Source organism: Chelonia mydas, chromosome 14 (genome assembly GCF_015237465.2).
Source record: "Chelonia mydas isolate rCheMyd1 chromosome 14, rCheMyd1.pri.v2, whole genome shotgun sequence".
NCBI lineage: Eukaryota > Metazoa > Chordata > Testudines > Cheloniidae > Chelonia > Chelonia mydas.
In genome coordinates this window covers 31,242,723-31,266,162 of record NC_051254.2, presented here as the reverse complement: position 1 = coordinate 31,266,162, position 23,440 = coordinate 31,242,723, and the positions used below count along the sequence as shown (strand labels likewise).

Genomic DNA, 23,440 nt, shown 5'->3' with positions numbered 1-23,440 from the left:
TTGTTGGGGACCGGACAGGTGAGGGTGGAGGAGTGTGCAGGCCCCAGCACCCAGGAAACATCCCCAAGCAGGAAACCTTGTAGTGCTGGGCCCCTCGGGCAAAGGAGAGAAAGTGCCATTAACCCTCCCTGCACTAGGAGCGGAGGTGGGGGAGGAAATTGAGCACAAGCTGTTCCCAGCACACAGCCCCCAGGCACCTGCTCTAACCACTAGGCCCCAGTCCCCTCCCAGAGCCAGGCTAGAACCTAGGAGTCCTGCCTCCCAGCCCCCACCTCCCCTCGCCCCACGTAGGGTCAAGTCTTGAGCCCTTTTTGGCTTTCCCCTATTGCTGCCACAGACCCTCCAGAGCCTTCACCAATGAAAAATAAAATCATTTAATGAAGGGGGGAGGGGAGAAACGGGGGAAGCTGGTGTTGGGGGAGGGGTCCCTCATTGGTTCCCTTTAGCAGCAAATCAGGGCCTTTGACCCCCCTCGATGGACTCGATCTAGGGCACAGTCTTCTGGGGGCTCAAAGCTTCTGCCCCCCGCTCCCTGAGCCACAGCCCCAAAACCTGGGGGAGAGGGTAGGAAGTCTGGAGGTGTCAGCTGAAAGAAGCAGTAGGGGGTGCCCCTGTGACAGTATCCGCTTGTGGCCCAGCCTCCACCTCCTGGCTGGGAGTTGAGGGCTCACGGGGGGCTAGGCCCCATGTCAGTTCCTGGGTGGGTTCAGTGTTGCAGGGCCCAGGCCCCTCCATCTCTTCCTTCTGATACCATGCAATGGAGGCTCCATCTCTCCAGCCAGCCCCGCAGCCCTGGCCCTGGGGATCTGTGCAGGCAGCCCTCTGTCACTGGGCAGCGGTGGCGGCGCAGCGGTACCATTGGGCCAAGGCACCTGCCAGGTGGTGTTGCCCAGCCCCACACCCGGCCCCAGCCCGTGGGTAGTCGGCAGCAGGAAGAAGATGTAGACAGCGGAAATCACCAGCCCCACAGTGACGGTTACAGCCACAGCCACAGCCACAGCAAAGGGCCAGCTGGAGCAGCCCATCCCCCGCAGCCCCAGGCCCACGCCCACGCCCCGCGGTGCCGGCCGCCCCACGTCCACACTCAGGCTGACCGTGCTGAGGGCAGGGCCCGGCTTGGGTAGCGCCAGCCCCCGGGCCTTCCGGTTCCCCCAACCCGGCACGTACAGCAGCCCGCGGCGCCGGCTGAAGCGCACGGAGCTGCAGGGGGCGGCGGGCGCCAGGGGCAGCCGGTCCAGCAGGTCCCGGCACGTGGGCAGGCCAGGCAGGCCCTTGCGGGTGGGGAGGCAGGTCAGCTCCCGGCACACGGGGCAGCTGATGGCGTTGACCTGCTCCGAGGAGACGTTGATACGCGCCAGGCACTCGAGGCAGAAGGTGTGCCCGCAGCCCAGCGCCTTGGGCACCTTAAACAACCGGTCGTAGGGCGAGAAGCAGATCACGCAGTCCATGGAGGCCTCGTCTTCATCCTCCTCCTCCTCAGCGCCCCAGGGGCCCCCCTCTGCCAGCTCAGCGCCCCGGGGCCTCCCCTGCCCTACTTCCCCTGGTGCTGCCATGCCAAGGTTTGATTCCCCTGGCCGGTAAGGGCAGAGGTACAGCGAGCGGGGTCCCTCAGGCCAAGGTGGTGCCAGCCAGCAGACGCGGTCCGGCCTGGCCTCTGTTGACGTCTCTGGGGAGGGAAGGGAGAAAGGACAATATTTACCCAGTGGAGATAACGCGCCCCATGGCCTGGCCAAGTTGGTCGCCGCCCCCCACACGCCCAATTCCTCAGGGGTAGACTATCGACCGCTCCCCGGCTAATCTGGAGTCACCCCGATACAGCTCCACCTGGGGCTCGGGCACAGCACAGAGCTGCCAGACACTCCCAGCTGGCAGGAGGGGGGAGGGGAAAGGAAAAGGGAGGCGTCCAGGGGACGCACACCCCAAAGCACATCACTGCCAGCCCCCCAACCTTGCCAGTTCCCTCACTTCCAAGACACAGCCCCTGCTAGCCCAGGCCTGGGCTCCCCCAAATAGCTCTGCTGGTGCCCCTCAACCCCCTCTGCCCCCCGCTATCCTCCCCCGGGCTCCCCCAAGCCTTGCCGTTGCCCCTCACTCCTGACCCACACCCCCATGCTAGCCCAGGCCTGGGCTCCCCCCCAGCCCTGCTGGTGCCCCTCAATCTTGCCCCCACTGCTATTCCAGCCCTGGGCTCCCCCAAACAGCTCTGCCAGTGCCCCTCAACCCCCCCCCACCCATTCTACCCCTGCACTCCCCCCAGCCCTGCCAGTGCCCCTCACTCCCAATCCACAGCCCCCTGCTACCCCAGGCTTGGGTTTCTCCCAGATCAGGTAGTGCCCCTTTCCCCTCCCACCCCCCACTATCCTACCCCTGGGCTCCACCCAGCCCTGCCAGTGCCCCTCACTCCCAACCCACAGCCCCCTGCTATCCTAGCCCTGCCCCTCCCCCCCTCCAGCTCTGCTGATGCCCCTCAGTCCTGCCCCCACTGCTATTACAGCCCTGGGCTCCTCCATACAGCTCTGCCGGTGCCCTCGCAATCCTGAGCCCCAGCCCGTGGAAGCTTAGCTCTGGGCTCAGTCCCAATAGAGTCAGGCTCACCTGATCCCGGCTTGGGTGCAGCTGGGATGTTACCGCAGCAGGTGTACTGGGGTTGCTCCTCCTGGTGCTGCTGGCCCCAGCAGCTCCCGGGTTCTGGAATCTGCCCCCTGCAGGGAGCATTTCCCCTAGCGGTGCCCGCCCTGCCGCCCCAGCCCGCCCAGTTCTTGTGGGGCTGGGTGCGGCCAGGGTGAGGAGCCGGTGCCACCACATTCCCTTCCTGTGGCTACTGGCCAGGAATGTGACCAGCAGCTGGCTCTGCCAGGGTTAACCCTTCACTCCCCAGCCAGAGAGCCCCCCTGCTCAGCCCCCAACCCCACTACCTGCAACAGAGGGCCTCCTGCGGAGTTCCCCACTACTCCCTGCAACAAAGCACTCCCTCCCCTACAACACAGCACCCACTGCTGAGCACCCCCACCCCAGTTCACTACAGCCCATTGCCCCCTGCCGCTCCCCACCCCACTTCATAGAGACCAGCACCACCTGCTGAACCCCTGCCCTGCTCCCTGAAGAACAGCACCCCCGGACTGCTCCCTTCACTGCAGTGCCATGCCATGCCCCCTAATGTATCCTGCCCCCACAGAACAGCACCCCCTTGTGCCATACTGGGGGCTTAGGCCCAGCCCTAGAAAGTGAATCCAACCCATGGAGTGTTCCAGTCTAAACCCAACTCTTTGGGCAGCACAGCAGAGAAAGCCATAGGCCCCACACATGAGCTGAGAGGGCATCTGCTACGCCCCAGGCTAGCCCCTTCAGTAGGGGTCTGGGCAGAGGAGAGGTGTGTACAGCGGGAAAAGGAGGGGTGTGCATGGAGCTGGCACTCTCCCAGCCATGCCCCAGAGCATAGCTGTGCCATGCAGCAGGCCTGCTCTGGGCCCAGACCCAAGCTGTGACGCCTGGACAAAAAGCAAGTGCTAAGCAGCAGGGTCTAGATACCATGGGCTGGAGAGGTTGGCTGGGGAAGCTGGCAGTGCAGGGGAGGGCAGACACTCAGACCCTATGGGGGGCATTAGCAGACAGGCATCCAGGGGTCAGATCTGCTGCCCACACCCTGTAATGAGTTTGAGGCTCCCTACTATGCTCCAACAGGCCTAGATCCTAGACCAAGGCCCAGCACAGCAAACCTGCTCTGAATCCTGCACCTTGTGCCAGCCAGCTCTGGCGAGCTCAGAACTGGGGCCTCTGGCCCAGCCCACCTGGTCTAACCAGCCCAGCCAGCTTTGCCTTGGGGAACTGGCTTCCTCTGTCACACAAAACAACCCTCTCCCCCACCATTCCCTGTGGCCTAGGGCCAATTAGCCCTTCCCCACCCCAATCACCTTGCTCTGTGACCACATGCTCTGGGCCCCTGGGAACAGAGATCAGAATCCAGCCCTGACCAAAGGACAGACAGGGAAGTTTTGCTGGATCCATGCAGGAAGCTGAGAGCTAGGGCTGCCCCTGTTGTAGATGGAGGTGACTCAGTTTCAAGAGGGGGCCCTGCTCTTCCTCCATCCCCAAGAAAAGCTGGGGGAGCATGAGCAGGGCAAGCCCCTGCAGCCAGCTCTAAGCCCATCCATCTCTTGTGGGCCCCCAGGGGCAACTGCTATTAGGAGATACATGGGGCAGAGCCAGGCCTGCAGGCAGCTGTCCCCACCCCCAAGATGGAGCAGGCTCTACTGCCCTGCCTCACTATGATCCCTGCAGTGCTCTCTGGGCTCAGGCAGTGGTGAGCAGGCCCCCCTTCTCACATCCATCCCACAGCTAGAGCCAGCTGCGGCCTACCGCCAACCCCAAGCCCACTCTGGGGAGACCCACTGCCATCCACACCTCTCCAGGCAAGCGAGGCCACCTGCCCCCCTAAACCCTGTCCCCAGCAAGGGCAACAGAGCAGGCCGTAGGAGAGGGTGGGAGAAGGTCATGGAAGGGCAGCATCAAGCAGGGCTCACTCCCTCCTCCTGCAGGTGGGGGCCAGCAGCTCAGAGAGAACACACGGGGCGAGTGGAATCAGAGTTTATTGGGGCAGTTTCCACAGCTTTAACGGTTCGACTTGGCCACACGCTCCAGCTCGTCCTTCTTCTTGATAGCGTAGGAGTTGGAGGAGCCCTGGGAGGGGGAAAAATGGTGAGATTTCCCCCCCATGGTGGAGCCACCCCCACAGCCTAAGACCCAGCTCAGCACCCCCTAGGGTACATGGCCACCCCCCAGTGGTGACAGCACTGCACTGCAGAGGGACAATTGTAGGGCAGGGAGCTGCCAGCAGGGCTCAAAGGCTCATACTAATTGCCTGGGGCAGGCGAAGAAAGGGGGCCATTGCGGGCCCTGGGGCAGGAGCAGTCCTGCAGCCCTTCACTGCTAGGGACACACATGGACTCAAAGCCAGGGGGGCAGCTGGAGAAATCTCCCCTCCATCGGGTGTAGTTATCCACACAGCCCCCAGGAGGCAGTCTAGCAACGCACCAGAGAGGAAGCAGCTACATGGTACAGAAGCCCTTTGACACCAGTCTGTGTCAACACGAGTGGCTGCATTGGTGGGACCATCCCTGTGCACAGCAAGCCCCTAAGCGACAAAGGGCAGAGCAGGCCACAGGAAGGAGGGGCTGAGCTGAGCCAGGCCTCAGACTCCAAACAGCATGAATCTGGACAGGGTGCTGTCTGGGAGCCCAGTGCTTGCCCACCCACTCAGAGCAGAGGATGAGGGCATCTCCCAGCGCAATCGGCCAAGCCTGCCCCCAGTTCTCACCTTGGCAGCGTTGATGAGTTCATCGGCCAGGCACTCGGCGATGGTCTTGATGTTGCGGAAGGCGGCCTCGCGGGCCCCAGTGCACAGCAGCCAGATGGCCTGGGGGGGGGGGGGGGGGGTAGAAAGGGGTTACCAGGTGCCTAGAGCCAGTGGGCAGCAGTGCCCAGCCCATACACACTGTGGAGTGGGCACCAGGCACAGCCACATGGGGAGGGGAGTGACGCTCAGGGACGGAGGAGCACACTGTGCGCACATGCATGGCCGGGGAGGGGTGTACCTGGTTAACGCGGCGCAGCGGGGACACATCCACGGCCTGTCTTCGGACAGTGCCGGCACGGCCGATGCGGGTCGAGTCCTCCCTGGGCCCGCTGTTGATGATGGCGTTGACCAGGACCTGCAGGGGGTTCTGCACAGAGAGTTGCATGGACAGGTCAGCTAGGACAGAGCCCCACCCCCAAACCCTCCCTCCCATACCCCTGCCTGGCCAAGACAGCCAGCACCCCAACCCCGGACCACCCAGCAGCCCACCTCCCCGGTGAGCAGGTGGATGATCTCGAAGGCGTGCTTGACGATGCGCACGGTCATGAGCTTCTTGCCGTTGTTGCGGCCGTGCATCATCATGGAGTTGGTGAGGCGCTCCACAATGGGGCACTGGGCCTTGCGGAAACGCTTGGCTGCGTAGCGCCCAGCGCTGTGGGGCAGGTACTTGGCGTACTTCTCCTTCACCGCAATGTAGTCCTGGGCCGGGGAGAGAGACCGGTTCATGGACAGTCGGGGAGGGGGAGACACACACACACACCCCCACCCCCCCCATGCTGACAGGGACAGCCACAGTCTGAGAGCAATGGGGTGGCAGACCCAGGCATCCTACCCCACCCACTACAAGGGTGCACAGAAGGTGTGAGCTGTGAGGAGAGATGAGGGACCTAGATACCCCCCCACCCTTCCCCCTGACAGGGCACAGATTGGGTGAGAGCTGTTCACTCCCTGCAGCCCCTCCCGCTGCACACAGAGGCCATGAGTTATAGGGGGACCCAGGCACCCTGCCTTACTCCCTGCAGCACCTCCTGCTGCATACAGAGAGCGTGAGGTGTGTGTGTGGGGAACCCAGGCACCACTCGGGCTCCCCAAACCTGAAGGGAGATGTCATTGATCTGAACATCGTCTGTGCTCCATTTCCCAAAGAGCTTGATGTCGGGGGTCTCCGCCACAGCGGGCACAGTCTCCCACTCGGTCATTCTGGGGAGGGGAGAAAGGAGGGTCAGGCAATGCAGCACCCACATGTCCCACACTCAACCCCCCCCCATATGGGGCACCCCAATGCCATGGCCCATCCCTATAGGGCAGACCCCCCCCAAACTCCACAGACCCCTGGCAGAGCAACCCCCTGGACCTCACCAGCAGCCCCCCTCAATGTCCCCACATTGGTGTGCAATCCCCACTGACACCCATGGGACAGCCCCCTCCCCAAGTCATAGAATATCAGGGTTGGAAGGGACCTCAGGAGGTCATCTAGTCCAACCCCCTGCTCAAAGCAGGACCAATCCCCAACTAAATCATCCCAGCCAGGGCTTTGTCAAGCCTGACCTTAAAAACCTCTAAGGATGGAGATTCCACCATCTCCCTAGATAACGCATTCCAGTGCTTCACCATCCTCCTGAAAAAAGTGTTTCCTAATAGCCAACCTAAACCTCCCCCACTGCCACTTGAGACCATTACTCCTTGTTCTGTCATCTGCCACCACTGAGAACAGTCTAGATCCATCCTCTCTGGAACCCCCTTTCAGGTAGTTGAAAGCAGCTATCAAATCCCCCCTCATTCTTCTCTTCTGCAGACTAAATAATCCCCCTTCTCTCAGCCTCTCCTCATAAATCATGTGCTCATAAGTCATGTGCTCCAGTCCCCTAATCATTTTTGTTGCCCTCCCCGGACTCTCTCCAACTTGTCCACATCCTTCTTGTAGCGTGGGGCCCAAAATTGGACACAGTACTCCAGATGAGGCCTCACCAATGCCGAAGAGCGGGGAATGATCGATCGAGTCCCTTGATCAGCTGGCAATGCCCCTACTTATACAGCCACCCTGTGGTGGGGGACTGCGCAAAATGACTCCCGAGGAGGAATCTCCAGGATAGCTGCTGTGGGGAGCGCACGGCTCGGGGTGCGCAGAGCCTGTGCGGGGCAACAGCCACCTGCTGCCTGTGGCTGCTGCCACCTGGGGCGCGTCAGTGCGGTGCCCACTCGGCTCACTGCGCCCGTCGGGGGAGAACAGGTGGTGTCTGCACGGCAGGAATGGGACCCGGCGCGTGTGGGGAATCAAGCCCCATGGGGAGGAGGCTACACCTGGAAACATCCCCTGTGGTTCCGTTCCTCCCGTCGCGGGCCCCTCCCGCCCCTGGGGTTCCATCCTCCCGCCCCCAAGCGCGGTCCCGAGGCTCCGACGTCCCCGCATGGCTCCACGCGCCGCCCCGGGATTCCATCACCCCACGCGCGGGGCCCTCCCGCCCCTAGGGTTCCACCCGCCCCTTCGCCCCACGCGCGGCGGCGCCGGGGATCCATCCCCCCACTCCCGTCGCCCCACGCACGGCCCCAGGATTCCATCCGCCGCGTCACCCCACACGCGGGGCCCCAGCCCCACTCGGCTTTCTATCCCTTCCCCCCGCACTCACATGGCGGCAGCTACAGCAGCGTCCAGCCCAGGAAAAAGAACTCTACACGGGGTCTCCCAGGCTCTTAAGAGCGAGAGGGCCCAGAAGAGCTTCCGGTGGGGAACTACGCATGCGCCATTCTGCGTACAGAGGCAGCACGCAGGTGCGACCAGGCGTTCCGAAGCCTCGCTTCCGCCCAGGTCTTTGCCCGCAAATCTGTTGTGTGCGTGCGTAAGCACGCCCCCATTTCTACGTCCGGAAACGTCTACATATACGGCCCCTCTCTGACGCATGCGTGCGCCGTTCACCCTTTCGTTTCAAAAATGGCCACTCTAGTGAGCGCATGCGTAGTATGTGTTATGTACCTCCACCACTTCTCTCGAGCGTGCGTAGCGAGGAAGCCCAGAGCCCACGGCCGTCCGATTTGCCAGGTTGCCCTGCTATCGGGCTTGTGCATTGGCAGCTGCGAAGCGAACAACGCCATGTCTACTGAGGGCACAACTGCCCTATGTACCCTCTCCGTGGGCATTAGTGGGAAAGTAGCTGTAGGGTTCGTTCCTGAGCTCAGGCTTTTTCCTCCCCCGGAGACTGAGGCTGGGAGTCCACCGTGGACTGGGGACCCCCCTGAGACTAGGTGCTGTGGGTCCCCCTGGGGACAGGGGCTGGGGTCCCGCCCAGAGAGTGTATAAAGCTCCATGGAGCTGCAATGGGGTGGAGAGAACGGCTTTGCGAGGGAGCAGGGGTGTACACACAGGGCTGACCAAGAGCAGCAAGCTGGGCTGGTACTCAGGTGTAAGATGCCTGGGTGGTCTAGGGCAGAGTCAGTCTCAGGCCCTCACTGCCCCAGCTGTAGCACAGGGATAAACACACCTAGTGCTTGCCAGCTGCAGATCTCAGAGCACTTTACATGGGAGGGGCACAATTGTTATCCCGCTTTTACATATGGGGGAAACTGATGCACAAAGGAGATGAGACTTGCCCATGGTCACCTAGCAGGGCAGAGACAGGGATAGAACCCTGAAGTCCTGAGGCATGGTGGCTCATCAGCCCAGGCCCAGGAGGTGGAGCCTAACCACTAATTCCCCAAAGCTACAAAATACATTTTGTACACATACAGATTTAAGGACAGTGACTCTTGTCTATATTACTCCTGGGGGAATTCTGCACCACTGCGCAGGTGCAGAATTCATATTGTCCACAGATTTCTTTGCTCCCCCACAGAAAAATGGGGAAGCAAAGAAATATGCGAGGACACATTACCCATGCTCGGAGCAGCAGGCAGAGGCATAAATCACCATGGCGGGGAAGGGGCTGGGCGTGTGAGCATGCATGGGGGGGGACTCTGTCCCTCTCGCTCACCCAGCCTGGGTGGGTAGGGCTTCAGGTTGTTTGGAGGTAGGGCGTGAGGCAGGCTCTGTCCTCTGTGACAGTTAATTGTTCCCACTCTTAGTCAATTCCCCCAGATGCATAAAACACATGTAAAAGTTTTAAGGCTCCATTACATTGCCAGAGTGGAGGAAAGGAGCCTTATTGTAAATGGCAGTAAGGGGATCCTCAGCTAGGAAAATCTAGGTTCTGTCTCACTTTTTTCCTGTGCCAGAGTGGCACAATGGGGTTAATTACAGGTCAGGATCTATTTTACTTATCTCAAAGAAGACTTTGAGGGCAAATAAAATGTTTATCAAGCAGTCAATAAAATGTCAGGACAATCAGAACCAAGCACTTCCCAAAGTAGCCAGCCAGGATTATAACTGGAACGCAGGTATTGGTTCCCTAGTATTTGTAATTTAACTTTCATATGTTTAGGAAATGCTGAATAGTTATCGTGACATTTTTCTGTATTGTAGTTTAAATAAATTAACAAAATAATTGAAACTGGTGTGATTATATTGCATTATTTTGACAAAATAAGCATAATTTTGCAGAATTTTTAATTTTTGGCACATAGTTCCTCCAGGAGTACTATGCGCAATAAGATAACACAAGGTCACAAGAAGTGCTTGTGATTTGATTGAAATCTGTCCCAACTCCCTCTCACAAGTAGCGAAACGCAACACCCAACCGTTCCAAGAAAGCAGCCCTGTGTGTGGTTCAGATCTCAGTATAGCTCCTAGCCTCAAGACATTGCCGTGTTCCCATGGCTGTTTACCATACCCATGCCATGCCGTACCAAAGTGCCTTGTTAGTTTTGAATGAATGACTGTGATATTGTATTTTTGTTTCTGTAGCGAATTGCCCACTAAAGAACACGGGATTTTCCGGTTCTGATTGGCCGACTGAATATTTTTTTTACAGCAATGTTGTAAGTTACCTGTTGCCTAAAGTGCCAGTGTGTTTTTTTCTCTTTTTAATTGCTGGCACTATAAGCGACTGCAGTCTAGTATTTGAATGCATGAAAATGTGCTAAGCAGAGGCACATGATGCAACTAGCTGAACAATGTCAATTTACACTGAGGCCTTTAACTTAAGCCGGCCCAGACTTTAAATTCATGTGAAAATATATGGGCATTTAAACTTTTTTGGTTTCCTTGCAATTACCCTTCTTCTTCTTTCTTGGTAAACAGATCCATTTAGATTCTTTTCCGTGCATTTAAAAATAACCTTATAATAATGGCTATTAAATCATACCCTGGGGCAGTGGTTTTCAAAAAAATTTCTGGCAACCCAGTTGAAGAAAATTGTTGATGCCCGCGACACAACAGAGTTGAGGATAAGGGGTTTGGGCTGTGGACTGGGCCAGAGGGTTGGAGTGTGAGGGTGAGGGCTGTGGGGTGGGGCCAGGAATGAGGGGTTCACGGTGTGGGAGGGGGGTCTGGGCTGGGGCAGGGGGTTGGGGTGTGGGAGTGAGTCAGGGCTCTGGGCTGTGGGTACAGGCTCTTTGCTGGGGCTAGGGATGAGGGGTTTAGGGTGCTGGAACGGGCTCCAGGTTGGGGGGGCTCAGGGCTGGGGCAGGGGATTGAGGTGCGGGGTTACGGTATGCGCTTAACTCAGGCAGCTCCCAGTCAGTGGTACAGCGGAGGTGCTAAGGCAGGCTTCCTGCCTGTCCTGGCACCATGGACTACGCTGCGCCCCGGAAGCGGCCAGCAGCAGGTCTGGCTCCTAGGCGGAAGTGCAAAAGCAGCTCCGTGCTGCTGTCACCCGCAGGCACTGCTCCACCCCAGGTTCCATTGGCTGGGAACCGGCCAATGGGAGTGCGGAGCCAGTGTTCAGGGCAGGGGCAGCGGCAGCGTGCGGAGCCCTGTGGCTCTGCCGCCTAGGAGCCAGACCTGCTGCCAGCCAATTCCGGAGTGCAGTGCCATGTCAGAACAGGTAGGGACTAGCCTGCCTTACCCGGGCAGCACCACCGACGGGACTTTTAACGGCCCAGTCGGCAGTACTGACCAGAGTTGCCGCAACCCAGTGCCTTACATTCCGCAACGCAGTACTGGGTCACAACCCACAGATTGAAAACCACTGCCCTAGGAGGTGACACAAAAGTCATGAGCCGCCGCTGGTCCTTACTCCCATGCCAGAGCTGTATCCACTGGGCTGCACTGCCCCCCAAACACAGGGATGGGAACACTCTCTGGTCCTGGTGTCACTTGGACACCAGTGTGGCTATACCAGCAAACCCTCCTGGAGGAGATGCAGCTTAGCTTGGCAGAGAGGGCTCCTGCCGGTACAGTTTATACCAGTTGCCCAGGCAAAATAGAAAAGGAGTACTTGTGGCACCTTAGAGACTAACCAATTTATTTGAGTATAAGCTTTCGTGAGCCACAGCTCACTTCATCGGATGCATAAAGTGGAAAATACAGTGAGGAGATTTATATACACACAGACCATGAAAAAATGGGTGTTTATCATACACATTGTAAGGAGAGTGATCACTTAAGATGAGCTATTACCAGCAGGAGAGTGGGGCATTGCTGGCACATGATGGCATATATCACATTGGTAGATGTGCAGGTGAACGAGCCTCTGATAGTGTGGCTGATGTGATTAGGCCCTAAGATGGTGTCCCCTGTATAGATATGTGGACACAGTTGGCAATGGGCTTTGTTGCAAGGATAGGTTCCTGGGTTAGTGGTTCTGTTGTGTGGTGTGTGGTTGCTAGTGAGTATTTGCTTCAGGTTGGGGGGCTGTCTGTAGGCAAGGCTGTAGGTAGGCCTGTCTCCCAAGATTTGTGAGACTGATGGGTCGTCCTTCAGGATAGGTTGTAGATCCTTGATGATGAGTTGGAGAGGTTTTAGTTGGGGGCTGAAGGTGACGGCTAGTGGCGTTCTGTTATTTTCTTTGTTGGGCCTGTCCTGTAGTAGATGACTTCTGGGTACTCTTCTGGTTCTGTCAATCTGTTTCTTCACTTCAGCAGGTGGGTATTGTAGTTGTAAGAATGCTTGATAGAGATCTTGTAGGTGTTTGTCTCTGTCTGAGGGGTTGGAGCAAATGCAGTTGTATCGTAGAGCTTGGCTGTAGACAATGGATCATGTGGTATGGTCTGGGTGAAAGATGGAGGCATGTAGGTAGGAATAGCAGTCAGTAGATTTCCGGTATAGGGTGGTGTTTATGTGACCATCGCTTATTAGCACTGTAGTGTCCAGGAAGTGGATCTCTTGTGTGGACTGGTCCAGGCTGAGCTTGATGGTGGGATGGAAATTGTTGAAATCATGGTGGAATTCCTCAAGGGCTTCTTTTCCATGGGTCCAGATGATGAAGATGTCATCAATATAGCGCAAGTAGAGTAGGGGCATTAGGGGACGAGAGCTGAGGAAGCGTTGTTCTAAGTCAGCCATAAAAATGTTGGCATATTGTGGGGCCATGCGGGTACCCATAGCAGTGCCACTGATTTGAAGGTATACATTGTCCCCACATGTGAAATAGTTATGGGTGAGGACAAAGTCACAAAGTTCAGCCACCAGGTTTGCCGTGACATTATCGGGGAGAGTGTTTCTGACGGCTTGTAGTCCATCTTTGTGTGGAATGTTGGTGTAGAGGGCTTCTACATCCATAGTGGCCAGGATGGTGTTTTCAGGAAGATCACCGATGGATTGTAGTTTCCTCAGGAAGTCAGTGGTGTCTTGAAGATGTGCTGGTAGCGCATCCCTGAGGAGGGAGTCTACATAGCCAGACAATCCTGCTGTCAGGGTGCCAATGCCTGAGATAATGGGGGGCCCAGGATTTCCAGGTTTATGGATCTTGGGTAGCAGATAGAATACCCCAGGTCGGGGTTCCAGGGGTGTGTCTGTGCGGATTTGTTCTTGTGGTTTTTCAGGGAGTTTCTTGAGCAAATGCTGTGGTTTCTTTTGGTAACCCTCAGTGGGATCAGAAAGTAATGGCTTGTAGAAAGTGGTGTTGGAGAGCTGCCGAGCAGGCTCTTGTTCATATTCCGACCTATTCATGATGACAACAGCATCTCCTTTGTCAGCCTTTTTGATTATGATGTCAGAGTTGTTTCTGAGGCTGTGGATGGCATTGTGTTCTGCACGGCTGAGGTTATGGGGCAAGTGATGCTGCTTTTCCACAATTTCAGCCTGTGCACATCGGCGGCAGCACTCTATGTAGAAGTCCAGTCTGTTGTTTCGACCTTCAGGAGGAGTCCACCCAGAATCCTTCTTTTTGTAGTGTTGGTAGGAAGGTGTCTGTGGATTAGTATGTTGTTCAGAGGTGTGTTGGAAATATTCCTTGAGTCGGAAACGTCGAAAATAGGATTCTAGGTCACCACAGAACTGTATCATGTTCGTGGAGGTGGAGGGGCAGAAGGAGAGGCCCCGAGATAGGACAGATTCTTCTGCTGGGCTAAGAGTATAGTTGGATAGATTAACAATATTGCTGGGTGGGTTAAGGGAACCATTGCTGTGGCCCCTTGTCGCATGTAGTAGTTTAGATAATTTAGTGTCCTTTTTCTTTTGTAGAGAAGCAAAGTGTGTGTTGTAAATCATAGAATCATAGAATAACAGAGTTGGAAGGGACCTCTGGAGGCCATCTAGTCCAACCCCCTGCCCAGAGCAGGACCAATCCCAACTAAATCATCCCAGCCAGGGCTTTGTCAAGCCTGACCTTAAAAACTTCTAAGGAAGGGGATTCCACCACCTCCCTAGGTAACGCATTCCAGTCTTTCACCACCCTCCTAGTGAAAAATTTTTTCCTAATATCCAACCTAAATCTCCCCCACTGCAACTTGAGACCATTACTCCTTGTCCTGTCATCTGCTATCATTGAGAACAGTCTAGATCCATCCTCTTTGGATCCACCTTTCAGGTAGTTAAAAGCAGCTATCAAATCCCCCCTCATTCTTCTCTTCTGTAGACTAAACAATCCCAGTTCCCTCAGCCTCTCCTCATAAGTCATGTGTTCCAGACCCCTAATCATTTTTGTTGCCCTTCGCTGGACCCTCTCCAATTTTTCCACATCCTTCTTGTAGTGTGGGGCCCAAAACTGGACACACTACTCCAGGTGAGGCCTCAGCAGTGTCAAATAGAGGGGAACGATCACATGCCTCGATCTGCTGGCAATGCCCCTACTTATACACCCCAAAATGCCATTGGCCTTCTTGGCAACAAGGGCACACTGTTGACTCATATCCAGCTTCTCGTCCACTGTCACCCCAGGTCCTTCTCTGCAGAACTGCTGCCTAGCCATTCGGTCCCTAGTCTGTAGCGGTGCATTGGATTCTTCCGTCCTAAGTGCAGGACTCTGCACTTGTCCTTGTTGAACCTCATCAGATTTCTTTTGGCCCAATCCTCCAATTTGTCTAGGTGCCTCTGTATTCTATCCCTACCCTCCAGCGTATTTACCAGTCCTCCCAGTTTAGTGTCACCCGCAAACTTGCTGAGGGTGCAATCCACACCATCCTCCAGATCACTAATGAAGATATTGAACAAAACTGGCCCCAGGACCGACCCTTGGGACACTCCGCTAGATACCAGCTGCCAACTAGACATGGAGCCATTGATCACTACCCGTTGAGCCCGACAATCTAGCCAATTTTCTAGCCACCTTATAGTGCATCCATCCAGCCCATACTTCTTTAACTTGCTGACAAGAATACTGTGGGAGACTGTGTCAAAAGCTTTGCTAAAGTCGAGGAATAACACGTCCACTGCTTTCCCTTCATCCACAGAACCAGTTATCTCATCATAGAAGGCAATTAGATTAGTCAGGCATGACTTGCCCTTGGTGAATCCATGCTGACTGTTCCTGATCACTTTCCTCTCCTCGAAGTGCTTCAGAATTGATTCCTTGAGGACATGCTCCATGATTTTTCCAGGGACTGAGGTGAGGCTGACCGACCTGTAGTTCCCAGGATCCTCCTTCTTCCCTTTTTTAAAGATTGGCACTACATTAGCCTTTTTCCAGTCTTCCGGGACTTCCCCGGATCGCCATGAGTTTTCAAAGATAATGGCCAATGGCTCTGCAATCACATCCGCCAATTCCTTTAGCACTCTCGGATGCAACGCATCTGGCCCCATGGACTTGTGCACGTCCAGTTTTTCTAAATAGTCCCGAGCCACTTCTTCCTTCACAGAGGGCTGGCCACCTCCTCCCCATGCTGTGCTGCCCAATGCAGTAGTCAGGGAGCTGACCTTGTTCGTGAAGACAGAGGCAAAAAAAGCATTGAGTACATTAGCTTTTTCCACATCCTCTGTCACTAGGTTGCCTCCCTGATTCAGTAAGGGGCCCACACTTTCCTTGGCTTTCTTCTTATTGCCAACATACCTGAAGAAACCCTTCTTGTTACTCTTAACATCCCTCGCTAGCTGCAACTCCAGGTGTGATTTAGCCTTCCTGATTTCATTCCTACATGCCCGAGCAATATTTATATACTCATCCCTGGTCATTTGTCCAATCTTCCACTTCTTGTAAGCCTCTTTTTTGTGTTTAAGATCAGCAAGGATTTCACTGTTAAGCCAAGCTGGTCGCCTGCCATATTTACTATTCTTTCTACACATTGGGATGGTTTGTCCCTGTAAATGGCTTGTCTAGTTTTAGTAAAGTCCAGCCACAAGGAAGTTTGTGTGGAAGGTTGGTTTTTTATGAGAGTTTCCAGTTTTGAGAGCTCATTCTTAATCTTTCCCTGTTTGCTGTAGAGGATGTTGATCAGGTGGTTCCACAGTTTCTTTGAGAGCGTGTGGCACAAGCTGTCAGCATAGTCCATGTGATATGTAGATTGTAATGGATTTTTTACCTTCAGTTCTTTCGGTATGATGTCCATCTGTTTGCATTTGGAAAGGAAGATGATGTCTGTCTGTATCTGTACGAGTTTTTTCATGAAGTTGATAGATTTCCACTCCTTACGGCTAAATGCAGTGCCTTGCATCATGACAAAATAAGCTCTCCAAGGAGAAGGACTGGCATAGCTGGTGCTGAACTAGGGCTAGTGGGGCATGGAAATGCCAGGCGACAAGCCTAAGCAGGCAGAACACCTCAGCCTGGAAACTCTTTGGGGTTCTGCCTAGAGTGGCAGGGCCCCCCCAGTTAGCAGGGAAGGCCCTGGGAGGTGCCCATGCATGTGCATCGGTGATGGCCTCACTAGGAGCCCTGCGCAGCCGGCCCAGCTCTGGGGGAGGGAGCCGCCAGCTAGCCTGGTTCGCACATCGGCCACATGGTGAAAGGGTCAAGGCCAGTCACCGGGGGCAGGCAGCAGGCAGCGCAGGCTGGGAGTGTCCTTGCTGGGCCCCTCGGTGTTCAGCCAGCCTTTTGGCTGGGGGACGTCAGGGCGGCTCCGCCAACGTGTCCAGAGCTATGGAAGGAGGAGTGGGCTTGGCTCCCCAGAGCCTGACAGGGGGCTTGCTGGTGTCCTCCCCACCCCACCTTGCCCAGCCTCTCCCATGCCCCCCTTAACTCCCATCTCACCCAGCCTTCCCCCAGCCTGGCTTTCCCAGTGCCCTCCAACTCTCATTCCACCCAGCTTCCCCTGTCCCCCTCCAACCCTCGCCCCCTCCACTCTCTCCAGTCCCCCTCTCAGCCCCCACCCTGCCCGGCCTCCTTCTTTGCCCCCCAACCTCCATCCCACCCAGTCTCCCCAGCAGCCCCTGCCTCCCACCCCCCACCACACCCAGACTTCTTAGTGTCTCCCAACCTTCACCCCACATGGCCTCCACAGTGCCCCCTGGCCTCCCCAACCCCCACTATACCTAGCTTTTCCAGTGCCTCCCAAGCCCCAACCCACCTGGCCTCCCCTGTCCCCTATTCCCTCCCAGATCCCTTCCCCACCCAACCTCCCATCTGCTCCCCAACCTCACCTCCTGGCCTCCATGTGACAAAGTGGGAATTTTCTGTAATATTTTTTCCAATGCCAATGAGTGCCTTAGTTTCCCCCAGTACTTTACAGTGCTACACAGTGGCTCCAGGACAGTTAACTCTGCTCCTGGGGCAGCACAGGAGAGATTGGAGGGGGTGTCACCTCGCTGCCTGGGTCGTTAGAGGACTGGCTGAAACTGACCTGGATCAATGGAGGATCCGGAAAGCCAACGGGAGACCCTAGCACTGAACAGCTGACTGGGCCCTGAAGAGCAGGCAGGTCTCTGCCCAGGAGTCTGGCTCAGCTGGACTCGCTGGGAAGAGCTCAGGGCGTAAAGCAGGAAGGCTGGAGCCCAGCAGGGCCAGATAAAACTTTTGTGGGCCTGGCGCCAAACATATTTGTGGGCCCCCATGGAGGCAATTGAGCATGGGACGGGGAGGATAGTCCCGAGAGCGAGGGGCCAGCCAGAGGCAATGGGGCATGGCATGGCAGGGCTGGCCCCGCTCGGCCCAGCCCAGTGCAAGGGCACTATTTACAAACTGGCAGTTGCCAGACACACACTGGTCCGCCCAGCCCTGTGCTGCCAGCATGCCCCTTCCCCTCAGGGGTGGGCCCATGCCACACCACACAGCCCCTCCCCCCCCAACACCAGAACATCCCGCTGATTCCCTATGGCCAGAGCCCCCTGAACCCACTATGCACAGTGCCCCCCCCCCAGACCCTGACACAAATGCACAGTCCCCTGCACAACACCACTCCTGCCCAGCGCCCCCATGCCCACAGCCCCACCACAACTACCAAGCACCCCACACAGAACCCCCTCCCTAGTGCCCCAACACACGCAGATCTTCCCCGCCCCTCACAGCCAAGCACACTGCCCCCTCCAGACCTTCCAGAGACCCACTCCCCCATGCCCTGCCTCCTGGCCGCACTCACTAGCCCTGCTGGGAGGCGACTGTGTCTGCCGGGCTGAGCCATCAGCGCAGCCAGGGCTGGTCCCAGGGCCGGGAATCACTCTGGCTCCTCCGGAGTGGCTTGATCAGCCAGGCCAGGGCCTGCCCCAGCTGGGCTCCCTCAGGATCCACTTGCCTGGAGGGGCCCAGCCAAGCCCCCTTTACTGTCCCCCCCGCAACTGGATGAGACTGGCCAGGCTCAGGTGGGGATGGGAAGCAGAGACTGCCCAGAGCCAGAGGTGCACTTGGGTCCAACCAGGGGGCAGAGAGGAGCTGGCAGGTGGGGCCAGGGGGTGGAGAGGAGCAAGTGATGAGTGGGGAGAGCCAGCGGGCTGGTGGGGTCTTGGGGCACAGTGCAAGCAGAGCAGGCCGGGGCCCCTTCTGACCATGGGGCCAGCTCCATGGAGCCACTGGCACCATTGTAAACCCCAGTACTGGAGCCCAGGGTCTCACTCCAGGAGGTGGTAAGGCCGTGTGGCCTCCCCTTGCAGAAGAGTGGGGCCCCTGGGGGGTCTGGCTCACTGAAGAAGTGGATCCTCCAAGGGACTGTTTAAAAGCTGGGGGTTAGCACTGATCCTGTGGCTCTGTGACACCTCCCCACCCCCACCCCACCTGGCCTCCCTCATACCCCTGATCCTCCCATTCCCATTCTCCCGTTCCCATTCTCACCTGGCCTCCCCAGCCTGCCCCGCTCCAGGCCCTGCATCCCCCCCGCGTGGGGTAACACTCTTGGGCAGGTCAAAAGTCTCTGGGGATTTTATTCTCGTGCTCTGGCTGTGGGGGCCCCCTAGGAGCAGAGCAGCTGGCAGGCCTCCCCCAGGCTGCTGCGGGGGTGCATGCGGCGGCGGCGCAGGCGCTGCACGCTGGCATCTACGTGGAAGCCCGTCTGCTTGTCGCGGATGGAGGCACGCAGGTGCCGCTGGGTGGCCTGCATCTGCTGCACATTGGCCGCCGCCTTCTGCAGGGAACGCTCCAGCAGCACGCTGCCCTGCGGGAGGGACAGGTGGACAGGGAACAGTGTCACCTCCCTGCAGCCGGCTGAGGTACTCCCGAATCCCACCTAACTACACCTCACCCCTAGCAGCCAGGCAAAGTCACCCTTCCTCCAGAAACACCATCACCTCCCTGTAGCAGGGTGAGATACTCCTGCCAAGCAACGCTGTCACCCCTACAGCCATCACAGCCAGGCAAGGTACCCCCACTCAGCAACACCATCACCCCCCTATGGCTGGGGAAGGTATCTCTGCCAACCAGTGCTGTCACTCCTACAGCCATCGCAGCCAGGCAAGGTATCCCTACTCAGCAACACCATCATCCCCTACAGCCAGGCAAGATATCCCTGTCCAGTAACACCATCACCCTCATATAGCTGGGCAAGGTTCCTCCAACTAGCAGCACCATCAGCCCTGAAAGCCCCGCACAGAAAGACCATCACCCCCATAGCCATCCCAGCCATGCAAGGTACCCCCATCCAGCAAAACCTTCACCCTCATACAACCGGGCAAAGTACCCCTGCTCAGAAAGACCATTACCCCCTATAGCCATCTCAGCCATGCAAAGTACCCCCATCCAGCAACACTGTCACCACGCTACAGACACCACAACCGGGCAAGGTACCCCCGGATGGGCAACACCACTGCTCCCTACAGCCATACCAGTGGGTGAGACCCCTGGAACTTACCTGGGTGAGGATCTGGGCCTCAGGCAGTTGGGTGCCCACATGGTGCTGGTACACCCGCACCAGGGGCCGGGTCAGCTTCTCCCGCGCCTCCAGGTACTGGCTGGACTCAGGGCCCTAGAACAATGTAGCAGGGGTCAGAGCAGGGCAGCCTCACCTGGGGGAGCCCCCTCCACCCCCAGCCAGTTTCTCCTTCCCATGTCCATCCCTCGGGTGCCCCCAGCCAGTCTGCCCTTCCCCTGCCAATCCCCCCAGACAGTCCCTTCTTCCTCTGCCCATCCCCCAGGTGCTCCCAGCCAGTCCCTTTTTCCCCTGCCCATTCCCCGGGTGCCCCCAGCCGGTCCCTTCTTCCCTTCCTGCCCCCCAGCAAAGCGTCACTCCCTGCCTGCCCCCAGCTGGTCCCTCCTTCCCCCGTAAAGATAAGGCCTTTGTCTGTAGCCATATTGCAAGTCCTAAAGCCGAAGGCCTGCCTCTGCAGCCAGATTAAAAGAGCAGCAGCCATTAGCTGAGAAGCAGGAAGTCACATCCTCACATTCCATCTAAATTACACTAAAACTATGTAGTATCAGGCTGTTAAGAAGGAGACGCCATCCTAATGGCACCCACTATCACCAGATAAAGAAACAAATCTTAAGGTTGTTAAAGAAAACTTAGTTTTATAGCATTGTGTCTGTCAAGAAATCACTTATCAATAGTTGTGGTTGTGAAATCCTCATTTCTTTATTGTTTTGTCATTATGGTCCCCACTTCCCTGTTGTTTGTCTGTATGATCTCTGTCTGGTTCTTTGATTGTTTCTGTTTGTTACATAATTAATTTTGCTAGGTGTAAATTGATTACAGTGGTGGGGTAGGATTGGTTAAAAATGTTGTTACAGTGTGGTAGCACTGGTTAGTGTCATGATTGGTTAAGGTACAGCTAAGCAGGCCTCAAGTTTCACCATATAAACTGGGGACCAAAAGGAAGTTCTTTGGGAACCAACTCCAGGACACAACCCCAAGAACAGAGCTGCCAGAACTCAACACCCTGCCAATGACACTGTGCAGAAACTGGAGTTCCCGAGATGACCTGATCCTGACTGGCCATTAAGAAAAGTCCATCTGTCTCTTTAGGAGTGGTGAGCATTGTATGTGTAGCGTGTGCATTCTGGTTTTTGGTGATGGTTAATAAATCGAGGTTATGTAGGATATTGCTGTGTAAAGCTCTTTCACTGGTAAAAGATTCCATAAACCCCTCAAAAGATTAAGCCCTGAGTCTATAGGGAAAGGGTGTTTGCCCAGAGCCCACGGAGGGGTAAAGTTAGGTGCCTTTTGCCTGGAGCTCTAGGAAGTGGGAAAGGGTGGGGGTACCTAAATTAAGAGGGTTACGCCTTGAGCCCTAGGAACTGGGTAAAGGTGGGATGTCCTAGAGTGTGTGAGTAACAGAGAATTTTAGTGGGTAACACTCCTGCCCGCCCCCCAGCAAAGTTTCCCCACACACACACCAGCCCCCAGCTCCCCTGCCCTCCCAGCACAGGGTCACCTCCCCCAACCCCCTCCGCCCCCACTCACCATGGTCATGCCCTGGGTGATGCCCAGCTCCCCGTGGAAGCGCTGGCAACGGTTCAGGGTGCTGCGCATGCCCCCCAGTGCCATGTAGAGACGCTCCTGGCCGGGGAGGGAGCACAGGGTGAGGTGTGGGGGTCACACTGGGTCCCCACAGGGACAGGTCACCCCAACCCCCAGGTTCAGGGACCACACCAGAGACCTTCCCCCAGCCCGTAGCTGGGGCCTGAGCCCCCGCTTGGCCTCCCAATGGGGGTGGGGCACAATCAGTCCTTTAGTGTGCCATCCCCTGCCACAGCAGTGTGGTTCTGGGCCTGTGGGTCTGATATAGGGATGGAGGCATGAGGGCAGCCTGGGGCAGGGGCTGTGGGGCTGGTATAGAGCTGGGGGGATGGGGGAGCATGGGGCAGGGGCTGTGGGGCTGCTATAGAGTTGGGGGGTTGGGGGAGTTTGGGGCAGGGGCTGTAGGGCTGTTATTGAGCTGGAGGGATGGGGGAGTGTGGTGCATGGGCTGTGGGGCTGGTACAGAGCTGGGGGGATGGGGGAGCATGGGGCTAGTAAGGAGCTTGGGGGAGTGTGGGGCAGGGCAGTGGGTCTGATAAGGAGCTTGGGGTGATGGGGAGCATGGGGTAGGGGCTGTGGGTCTGGTATGGGGATGGGGGAGTGTGGGGAAGGGCTGTGGGGCTAATATAGAGCTGAAGGGATGGGGCAGTGTGGGGCAGGGTCTGTGGGTCTGGTATAGAGCTGGGGGGAGTGTGGGTCAGAGGCTGTGGGTCTGGTATAGAGCTGGGGCACGGGGGAGTGTGGGGTAGGGGCTGTTGGACTGGTATGGTGCTGGGGGGATGGGGGAGTGTGCGGCAGAGGCTAGTATAGGAATTATGTGACGAAGTGGGACTGTTCTTAATGTTTTCTCTGAATACTGTGTGGATGCCTCAGTTTCCCCTATGCATTTATTAAGGATCTAGGTGCTGAGATAAGGGTGTGTGATTGTTGCAGAGCCCTAGAGGGGCAGTGTGATGCTGTCTGCACAGGGAATGGCCGACACCCTGTCTCCTGGCAACTGATGGCCTGGGCCTCTCCCCTGCAAGGTGCCAACTGAAGGTGTTGGAGATCAGGTGGCCTCCTTGCCCAGAAAAGGCACAAAGGCCAGAGGAGGGGGAGGGAGTTTCAGTTTGGAGCTGGCTGGGGAGATGGGGGGAGGCCCAGAACCTGGGTCTGGGCTCCCCACCTCCCAAGATGGACCTGACTGAGGGGTTCTGTTTTCTGTACCTACAAGCTCTGTTTTAGACTGTGTTCCTGTCATCTAATAAACCTTCTGATTTCATGGCTGGCTGAGAGTCATGGTGAATTGCAGGAAGTGGGTCTGCGGGGCCCTGACTCCCCCACACTCTGTGACAACTGGTGGCAGTGGTGAGAGGTACTGCACCCCGTGGATGGCGCTTCCTGCAGTAAGTGACTGGGGAGCAGCAAAAGGAAGGGGGATTAACGAGGACCAGGTGTGCTGAAGGCTCAGAGAGGAGCAGTTCCGGGAGGCGAAGGAGCTACGCTTAACCCCTAAGAGTGTGTGACCAGCGAGAAGGACTGTTGCAGTAACGGGGTTCCCCGGGGACTGCGGTGAGCGGTTCCAGGGGTGGAGGAGTCTGTGGCTTGACTCTGGGCGAGAGTTGATGACCTGGAGAAGAGCTGGCACAGTAGGGGTTCTACCTGGAAACAGTGGGGAGCTTAGAGCACACAGGCCTGAAAGTCCACAACAACTTGGGAACAGCAAAGTGATGGCCTATCACCATCTCCTTAAGAAGGACATTGTAAACCTGTGCAAAAAGAGAGGGTTACGCATTGGAAAGTTCACCAAAGCACTGTTAATTGTGCCGCTGGAGGACGATGACCACTCTAAGGAGCAGATTCCTGACCTAAATGGGGCTACAAGAGGATCTGGGAGCAGCTGGAGCAGTAGCCAGGCATCCCAAGGACTCCTGTCCCCAACCAGACGGGGGTCTTCACGATCAGGTTCCCCATCAGGGGATCAGAGACGGATGGAATTGGAGCTGAGTCTGAAAGAGCTGGAGGACAGTGAGAAGGAGTGAGAGGACC

The 23,440-nt window shown here is 56.8% G+C and overlaps 3 protein-coding genes across 3 annotated transcripts in view; all 3 read right to left on the bottom strand.

Annotated features, from left to right (window-relative positions):
- Positions 1-358: 358 nt before the first annotated feature.
- LOC114020072 (RING finger protein 225) lies at positions 359-2,920 on the bottom strand. Its single transcript, XM_037913639.2, has 2 exons — positions 2,596-2,920; positions 359-1,666 (listed from the first exon to the last, which is right to left on the bottom strand). The coding sequence occupies exon 2, from the start codon at positions 1,551-1,553 to the stop codon at positions 690-692; it is 864 nt and encodes a 287-aa protein (XP_037769567.1). The 5' UTR covers positions 1,554-1,666; positions 2,596-2,920; the 3' UTR covers positions 359-689.
- Positions 2,921-4,568: 1,648 nt separating this feature from the next.
- RPS5 (ribosomal protein S5) lies at positions 4,569-8,094 on the bottom strand. The gene is made up of 6 exons (XM_007062264.4): positions 7,981-8,094; positions 6,448-6,553; positions 5,843-6,052; positions 5,592-5,720; positions 5,315-5,413; positions 4,569-4,677 (listed from the first exon to the last, which is right to left on the bottom strand). Exons 2-6 carry the CDS (start codon positions 6,550-6,552, stop codon positions 4,609-4,611), a joined length of 612 nt encoding a protein of 203 aa, XP_007062326.2. The 5' UTR covers position 6,553; positions 7,981-8,094; the 3' UTR covers positions 4,569-4,608.
- A 10,007-nt stretch (positions 8,095-18,101) lies between these two features.
- Positions 18,102-23,440, bottom strand: part of CCDC105 (coiled-coil domain containing 105) — a 36,689-nt gene continuing 31,350 nt past the window's right edge. Inside the window, exons 6-8 of the mRNA XM_037913569.2 lie at positions 21,356-21,451; positions 19,811-19,924; positions 18,102-19,117 (exon numbers count right to left, since the gene is read on the bottom strand). Of these exons, the coding sequence (XP_037769497.1) occupies positions 18,917-19,117; positions 19,811-19,924; positions 21,356-21,451 (411 nt within the window). The 3' untranslated portion in view covers positions 18,102-18,916. The remainder of the gene's footprint in view (positions 19,118-19,810; positions 19,925-21,355; positions 21,452-23,440) is intronic.

Coding starts and splice junctions, on each gene's coding strand:
- LOC114020072 (XM_037913639.2), bottom strand. CDS start 1,553: ATGGCAGCACCAGGGGAAGTAGGGCAGGGGAGGCCCCGGGGCGCTGAG.
- RPS5 (XM_007062264.4), bottom strand. CDS start 6,552: ATGACCGAGTGGGAGACTGTGCCCGCTGTGGCGGAGACCCCCGACATC. Junction 6,053..6,447: donor TCAATGACATCTCCCTTCAG/GTTTGGGGAGCC, acceptor TCCCCGGCCCAG/GACTACATTGCGGTGAAGGA. Junction 4,678..5,314: donor AACTCATCAACGCTGCCAAG/GTGAGAACTGGG, acceptor TCCCCCTCCCAG/GGCTCCTCCAACTCCTACGC.